This window comes from Cystoisospora suis, assembly GCF_002600585.1.
Source record: "Cystoisospora suis strain Wien I chromosome Unknown contig_1741, whole genome shotgun sequence".
NCBI lineage: Eukaryota > Apicomplexa > Conoidasida > Eucoccidiorida > Sarcocystidae > Cystoisospora > Cystoisospora suis.
The window spans coordinates 18167-26953 of record NW_027154541.1 but is presented as its reverse complement, the minus strand read 5'-3'; the positions used below and the strand labels follow the sequence as shown (position 1 = coordinate 26953).

The following is an 8787-nucleotide window of genomic DNA, read 5'->3' as shown; positions in this document are numbered from 1 at the left end:
AGAGAAAGAAGCTTCTAGGGGGGTTTGAGAGGAAGCATAGGGAGGAGAGAAGAGAGACCGTCGGGGAAGGAGGTAGTCTCTCTCTTTGATGAGAATGAAGTTCATTATGAAAGAAAGAAAGGGCAGATAGAGATCTATGTTCGTCGACTCGGCTAAACGGATAGACGTACAGAGATATCCAACAGAAGTCTAAAGACAGAACAAGAAACAAAAGGACAGAAAGAAAAAAAGAATGAAAGGAAGAAAGAGAAAACAGGAAAAGTGAATGAAGATGAAGAATTCTCTGCACAACTCAGAAAGACATGGGAAGCAAAGCAAAGGACAGAAAAGCGTCGTCATCGACAACCTCTTCCTCCTCTTCGGACGAGACATCTATCTATCTTTAATCTATCTATCTTTAATCTATCTATCTTTAATCTATCTATCTATCTTTAATCTATCTATCTATCTATCTTTAATCTATCTATCTATCTATCTTTAATCTATCTATCTTTAATCTATCTATATGTTTACGTTCATCTACGTACCAGTCTTTGTATGAGATCTACGGGGTCTGAGCGCCATAGAAATTTCTTCTCTTCAGGACTCGAGAACACGCCTGCCTCTAGAAGCAAACACTTCGCTCTGAAGAAGAAAGAAGAAACGCAAAACAACAAGAAGAAGAAAAAAGAAAACTTCACACATCATCCACACATACCCCGCGTACGCAACCCACTCTGTCCTCTCCGGCAACCTAACCGCATTCAAAGCACACATAGCTATCTATCTATCTATCTGTCTATCTGTCTATCTATCTTTAGTCTATCTACCTTTGATCTATCTATCTATCTTTAATCTATCTATCTATCTATCCATCTATCGATCTATCGCTAGTCTATCTATCTATCTATAATTATCCATCTACCTACCTCTGATATATGTATCTATCATCTATCTTTATTCTATTTCTCTAGATCACTTTATCTATCTATCTATCTATCTGCCTGCTGTGCTACATACCTCTATACACGTGTAGAGAAAGTTTGGTCTTTATCGATAGGCATAAGGCCTATACACACAAGCAGAAACGTCTCATTCTATGGAAGAGAGAAGAAGGGAAGTCAAAGTTCGGCCGTCGTTTCTCTGCCTTTCAAATCTTCAGGCACAAAGGAAGAAACGAAAGGAACTCCACCTAGACTTGTCTTTTTTACCTAGCTTATCTTAAGACTTTTGACTTGGGATAGAGAAAGAAAGAGAGAAAGAGAAGGAGAAACGGAGCGTTGTATGAAAGTGTGCCAGGAAGCGAAATTTCATGAGTACAAAGACTCATCGTCTACTCAACCAGGTGTACATACACCCGAGAACACTGTCTCTCTCTTGATCTGTCTCTCTATTACCCTCATCATCATCACATCACTATCTTCTCTTCTTTCTCTTTTCCTTTTCTCTCCTCGTTTTCTCTTCTTTCCCTTCCTCCTCCTTTCTCTTCATCCTTTCTTGTTTCTCTTCTTTCGAAATCTTCCTTACGCGGCTATGTCTACAAGACGCTTGACGAACTCTTCAGGGAAAGTATGGTGTTGAGAGATCGCCCTTGTCGACCTGTCTCCGCCGCCTTCTTCATCTACAAGCACAGTAGCATCCTCCGAAGATAGGAGACCGTCTCTTTTCTTCTTCTTTTTCTCGTTGTCTCTTCTTTTGCTTCTTCTATCCCTTTGACTCTTCATATCGTATTCATAAAGACATAGCCTCTTCCAGGTGGGACACTCATACTCCTCGAGATTGTCCCTCTCTTCGTCTTCTTCATCTTCACCTTGATCTTTTTTCTCTTTCTCCTTAGATCTCTCTCCTCTCCATACTAATCCTCGAGAAGAAGAAGACGGGTGATACCGATCTTCTTCTTCTTCTTCCTCTTCTTCTTCATCTTGATCTTTCTGAAGAGCCGGAAAGAACGTCCGCTCTTCTTCGTCTTCGAGATCTTCTTCATCTTCGTCACTAACTCTAGGAATGACAACGCATGTCTCTCCCACGATAAGATTAGCTCCGTGCTTCGATGAAGGGTCTCCTTCTTTCTCTCCACCTGAGAAAGGAGAGGTCTTTGATGAAACGTCTTCTCCTTCTTCTTCCTCTTCATTCTGCTTCAAGGGAAGATAAAGATCAAGAAGAACAGGGGGAATGAAAAGAAGGAACGGTGTACGAAAAGAAGGCAAAGAAGATGAAAGAGGAGATGAAGAAGACGAAGAAGCAAAGAAGGAAGAGGACCAGGGGGCGAAGGATGAAGAAGTTATATCTGAAGCGTAAGACGTACTACGATAAGAAAGACAAGACATAAGATGACGTACTAGAGATAGATCATCTATAAGACACTCAAGATATTCCTTCGCATGTAAAGAGGCTTCGAAGCTCCGAAGGCCACCCGAAGAAGAAGAAGAAGAAGAAAGAGAAGAAGAAAGATGATGAGGAGGAGGAGCGTGATGCTGAAGGAGAAGAGGATTGTAGAAGAGAGAAGAGCCTTCTTCACGTGTATCTTTCTCGTTAGCTTCTTCTCCGGATAGAAGCCGAAGACATGCCTGAAAGAAAGACAGAGAAGAGATAGTGTCAAGTGCAGAAAGGGAGAAAGAAGAGAGAACTGGAGTTGAGAGAAGAAGAAGGTTAGGACGAGAAAAGAAGAGATAGGAATCATAGAGGAGAGGAATACAAAGAAGAGAAGAAAAAAGGTGAGGTGGGGTGTATTAGATCGAAGAAGAAGAAGAAAATGAAGAGAAGCGAGAGGCTTACAAGAAGTTAAACATAGCAGAAGAAAAAGTCATAAGGGACGTCGGGAGAAAGCCACATATGAGAAAGAAGATAAACGGAGAGATTCACAGATAGAGAAAGGTAGACTGTGAAGAATCTTTCTCGGACTACATGAGCGTGGCTTCGCTCCTTCCCGCGAAATTCGCCAAGAGAAAGACGAAGAAAGAGAAGGAGACATGAAAATAGCCATGTCTAGACACGTGTCCGCTCATACAAGACTGACTGGGAGTTGCCTTGAAAGACCCAAACCTCTTTAAGAAGAGAGAGGTAGAAAAGCATGCTTTCTCTTCTTTGTCTATATACATATGCTAGAGAAGAAGAGAAAAATTCTCTCCTTTTCTCCGATGGGATTTCTTCTATACAGATAGATATAGATATTTCACAGAGAGAGAGAGGAAGAGCACAAGTAGATAAGGGCGCCTGAGAGAAGGAGATCCCCATCCTTATATAGCCCTTCTTCTTCTTCTCTTTCTACGTATGTACTTTTCTTCTTGCTCTTCTTTTCGTACTTCTTACCTTGAGTAGCGCTCTCGTTATCAGGCAGAGACGTCGATGCTTTTCTTCAAAATTGCTTTCTTCTTCTTTTTCTTCTCTTCTTTCTATCTTCTCTGCTGCATGAAAGAATCTCTCTTCGTCGCCGTGTGTATTGGTCGTCTCATCACAAGGAGAGACGGAGAAGGGCTGAGAAGTTGTATCTTTTCTTCTTTTTGTCGCTCTCTTTTCTTCTTCTTCTTCATTCTCTCCCTCTCCTCCCTCGATAGTTTTCTGAAGTCGATGCAAGCCTTGAAGGAGCCACAAGGGAAAGTCGTAATTGCACGAGAAAAATGAAGAAGAAGAAGAAAAAGAAAGCGCGAGATATCTCCTTCGCTTTCCTCTTCTTCTCTCTCCTCCTTTGCGATTGTCTACACATGTACGGAGGTCAGAAGAAGAAAAAGAGACAAGAGAAGAAGAAGAAGAACGAGGAAAGACCTCTTCTTCTTCTTCCTCTTGTGGATCTTCGCTTGATCGAGGGGGAGGAGACGTTGTAGAACTAGCCTCGTAAAACTGAGCTCTACAGAAAGAGTGGGAAAGAAAGAGATTGAAAGAGTGAGAAAGAAGAAGGGTACAGAAAGAGATTGAAAGAAGAGATAGAAAGAGAAGAAGAAGAGGACAAGGGTGAAGGAGAGAAGAAGAGGCCAGGCGGTTAGAACATGGGGAAGAGAGAGAGAAGAGGAGAAGAGAAGAAAGTTGAGAAGGAGATAAGAAAGAAGAGAGAGACAGCCATGACACATGAAGACAAGAAAGATGTAATGAATCACGCAAACCAAAGGAAAGAGAGGGAAGGGACTGGAGAGACATGAGAAAGAGAGAGAAAGAGAGAAACAAGAAAAGGACTTGTAGAGATAATAGTCCTAGGGGTAGTGATCGTTGTAAGAAGTAAACGTGAAAGTCACGAGAGAGAGATAGAGAGAAATGAAAGACATACATCATAAAATATCTATTCTCCCTATCTTCTTTCCTTGATCTTATCATCTTTCTCTCTCTTCCTCTTCTTTCTCTTTCTTTCTCTTTCACTGAAAGACGGCCTCCGTATCTTTTCTCTCTAAGACCTGCGTGAAGAAGAATCTCCCCTGTCTCACGACACCACTGTTCTCCTATCCTCCTAACTAACTTCTTTCTCAAATCACTACAAGATGAAAGAGAAGTAGACATATATATATATATATCTAGATATCTAGATATCCTAGGTGGAGAGAGAGAGAGAGATAGGAAGTGAAGAATTAGAGAGCGATCGTCTCAGCTGAGAGAGATAGTAAGAGATACTGAAGAGAGAGAGAGAGACATATATATAGATATATAGATAGATATAGATATACAGATAGATAGATATAGATGTGTGCCAAGGGCTTACTGAATGGAAGCGGCATGGAGAAAGCAGAGACGGGCGGCGTCTTCAAGACGTGAGGTGGCGAGGAAGTCTTGTTTCAGCAACTACAAGAAAAAGAAAAGCAAAAGATGAGAAAGAGGAAGGAAGAAAGGAAGGAAGGAAGAAGAGATGAAAGATGAGAAGAAGACCAAAACAAAAAAGAGAGGGCTCGTTGACGAAGAGAGAGAGAAAGGATATAGGAAGAAGAAAAAGAAGAAAAAGAAAAGAAAAGAGAAAGAGGAGCATTCCAACCCTTCGAAACCGAGCATACACAACTTAAGAGAAAGAGACACGATTGATAGATTAAAGCTAGACAGCTCAAAGAGAAATAGACAGATGAAAGATACACAAGTTAAAGAGAGATAGATTAAACATAGATAGAGAGATAAAGGATAGTTAGAAGATAGACGAAGGTAGACAGCGAGGTTCTAGAGTGTCGATGGAGAGACAGAGTCAGAAGGCACGTTCTTACCACATGGAAAGAAGAGAGAGGAGGAGAAGTACACATATACTTACCCTTCTCTCTCATGAACAATACAGGACGAAGAAGAAGAAAATTTCTTCGTACTCTTCTCCATCCTCTCCACCTTTAAAGATATACGTTACCAGAAGCAACAAGTCATACGAAGCATAAGAAGAAGAATATGAAGAAGAAGAAGAGGAAGAATACGACAAAGACTTTGGAGAGGGGAAGACTCCTCCTCCTGTTGTCCTTGGTAAGTATAGACACCTGCAGTACTAGCAACCCTAACCTTCACTCTCTGCGCCGATCTACTCTGTCTTTCTTTCTTTCTTTCTTTCTCTCTTTCTCCATCTATATCTATCTACACATATACACGTGTATGTGAAAGATGTAGAATAGATAACGCCTACATGTGTATATCTTTTATGTATGTTCTTCTTTACACGTGATGCGAGCTTGTCTTTGGCGTGTAAGATACCTGGTAAGCAATAGAAGAGATTCCTCGTAGGAGAGCTGAATGAGGAGGAGAGCATAGGGCGACTCTAGCAAGAATTCTCTCGACGAACTTCTCGAGATCCTTAAGACCTCCACTCTCCCTACAAGCTTTCCGTAGATGACCTAACGTGAAATTTGGACTTAAGAAGAATCGGTGTTGGATTTCCTTCAGGCTCCTCAACACTTTTTCTCCTTCTGCTCTTCTCTTTTCTTCTTCTCCCCCTCCTTTTCCTATCGATGTAGAAAGACGATGAAAAGGCCGACTAGACTTCTCTATCGTCCCTCTGTGGCTATTCGATCCCTTAACCGTCACTATCTCATGTCTATTTCCTGCGAAGTCCCTGTTGGTCTCTTCTTCTTCTTTTCTTGTTCTTTCTTTTCGAGAGAGAAGACACAAGAGCACTATCTGAAGAACGTACAAGATTCCTTTCTCTCGTTCCTCTCGTGACTCTAGTAGAGGTAGAAGAGCCACAGCATCTTCTATGGTGCCGTCATGCCGCAGTTTGACGTGGAAGAGATGTCTTCGTAAATCTCTCTGAAAGATAGAGATCGATCTCTTCATTGAATTCCACGTGTACACAGATAGACCTTGAAGAATGACTTGATGAAAGACCTGTCTCCAGAAATCTTCTTTCTCTTCATGGAGAAAAGTCAAGAAACTTCTCATTAAGGCCTCTTCAGAGACCTCCCTATGATGGCGAGAAGAAGCAGAAGAAGAAGAAGAAGAAGAAGAAGAAGAAGAAAGAGGAACAAGATGAGAGGAAGGAGACGAGAATGAAGAAGAAGAAGACGAAGAAAGCAATGTAGAATAGGTGGCTGGAGCGGTTTCGCAGAGATGCTTTAACCTTGTCTCCCCTGTGTCTCTATGGAGGTCACGAGGATTTCCTAAGAAGACAAGAGGCTCGAGTAGAGATCTAGATCTAGTCATATCTGATAGAATTCTCTTCAAGAGGAAAGAAGAAACTCGCGAAACGGCTGTAAGGCTGACTGCTCGATAGGTGTCTCTTTCTTCTTCTTCTTCAGCAGTAGTAGTAGTAGGAGAAGTAGAAGCAGTAGGGGTGAGCTCTTTACATATCCACCCCAGTAATACATCTAAGATGACTGGAGATAAGAAGTCTCTCATTCTTCGGAGACCTTCTTCTCTTTCTTTTTCTTTCTCCTTCTCTTCTTCTTTTCTTATCTCCTTAGAAGGCAGCGAGACATGAAGCCAGCAGTAGAAAGAAAAGAAAAGGCGAATAAGATCTCGACCTCTATCAGAATGAAGGGAAGACTGAAGATCTTCTCTTCTCTCTTTTCTCTCTCTTCTATCCACCGAAGAAAGATCATGACTCTGCCCCTGGTCAAGCGGTTCTCTTGCATGCAGATCATTCTCTTCTTCTTCTTTCTTCTTCTTTTCTTCTTCTACTTGAGAGAAGGTCTTCTTCCTTGTCTCTTCAACATGGAATGACGAGGAGAGAAGGAGATTTCTTTCTTCACCCTCTTTCAGAAAGAGAAGGAGAAACTTCTTGAAATAACGGGATTGGAGAAGAACCTCTCCAACACTCTTCACTATAGAGGCCTCGCAGAGACCTTCGTGTGCGGTTCGCTCTTCTTTCTCTTTCTCCGTCCTCTTCTTCTTCCTCCTCTTGACCTCCTGAGATGTCTCTAAATCTCTATCAGAGGAAGAAGAAGAAGAAAAGAGCCATGGGGGAAGCGAAGACCGACCCATGATCATATCCGGCTTTCTTCTCTTGCCTTTCATAGATAAGAAGGAAGAAAGAAGTTGTAGACATCTTTCTCCTTCGTCTATCGAGTCAAGTGCATGCTGATAGAGACAGGTGTGGAGAGATGATCTGAAGGGTAGCGAGTCAGGTATGGATGAATCTGAAGAGAAACATGAAGAAGAGAAAGGCGGATCAACACGGTCTCGGTCCCATTCTCTACTTTTACTGCTGGGAATTCTTTCTTCGCCAGCTTCTTCGCTTCTTTCTCTCGGAAGAGAGGCCTTGTTGACTAGATGTGTAGAGAGCTCAGGAAAGAGAAGATAAAGACGATGAGAGATACAAGAGAAAAGAGAAGAAGACATGTAAAGACCCACTATACGATAAAGATGCAACTGAAAAGCGAGAAGCGGCGACAATGAAGAAGAAGAAGACAACAGAGAGGAAGAAGAAAAAGAGGAATGCTTTTCTTGATCATGTGAAGTCATCTCCTTGAAGAGATCTCCGTTGCTTCCTCCGCACAAGAAGTCAACTAACCATAGAAACATAATTTCTTCTTCTTCTTCTCTTCTCTCTTTCATGTTCTCTTCCTCTCCTTCATCTTCCCTTCTTCTCCTTTCTTCTTCTTCTCCTTTTTCTCTTTTGTAAAAGTCTATCATTTTGGCCACCGCATCGTTTTCCTGATCACGCAACGGATGTGTCTCCATAGCATGGCTAGAATGATCTAGCTCGCCTATCTCTTCACTCGAAGAGAAGAGAGAAGATCGACTTCTGCATAACTTAGAACGAAGACAACACGCCTCAGTGGTAAAGAGAAGAGACACGAAAGACGAAAGAGTACGACCGGCGTCCAAAGAGAGAATACGATTCGGTGATGGGAAAGATAGGACTTCTCTGAAAGGCTTAGGAAGGCGTATCTCATCTTTCTGTTGACGCGACGTATCCCTGTACTCCGAAGAAGAAGGCGAAGATGTTCGACAAGAAGGAAGATACGAATGACGACCTTGAGAGGGAGAATGAGGGTTATGAAGAAGAGAAGAATGATGAATGAAGTAAAGAAAAGAAGAGAAATGGAAATTTCCTGATAAATGGGAACGAAGCACGAGATCTACAAGTCTCGATACACCTAACATGAGGTGTATATACACCCGATGGATGATATACGAAAACGCTGAGGAATCAGAGAGAGAAGAAGGAATTCTCTCTTTCATATGAGACATGAAGGAAAGAGCAGAAGGTGATCTAGATGAAGATGTTTCATACGGATAGGATGAGAAAGAGAAAGAAGATAACGAAGAAGGAAAGGGGCAAGGATCTCNNAAGAGAAGGAAGAAGATGAAGAAGATAGATGTTCGTAGAAGAGCATAATGTCTCTCCATATCGACAGAGAGACACTTGCGAGTTGGTGTGAAGCTACGCAAGATGCTGAGAGAAAATCTTCCATGACCTCT

General features: G+C 41.9%; 1 protein-coding gene across 1 annotated transcript; it reads right to left on the bottom strand.

Moving 5' to 3' along the window:
• Positions 1 to 6: 6 nt before the first annotated feature.
• On the bottom strand, positions 7 to 8649 carry CSUI_003856 (uncharacterized protein; the record flags this gene model as incomplete). Its single annotated transcript, XM_068064051.1, has 6 exons — positions 5620 to 8649; positions 4664 to 4743; positions 3289 to 3823; positions 1507 to 2546; positions 528 to 624; positions 7 to 189 (listed from the first exon to the last, which is right to left on the bottom strand). Coding segments are annotated over exons 1-6 (4872 nt in total), but the record flags the coding sequence as incomplete, so codon positions are not given.
• Between the last annotated feature and the right edge of the window lie 138 nt (positions 8650 to 8787).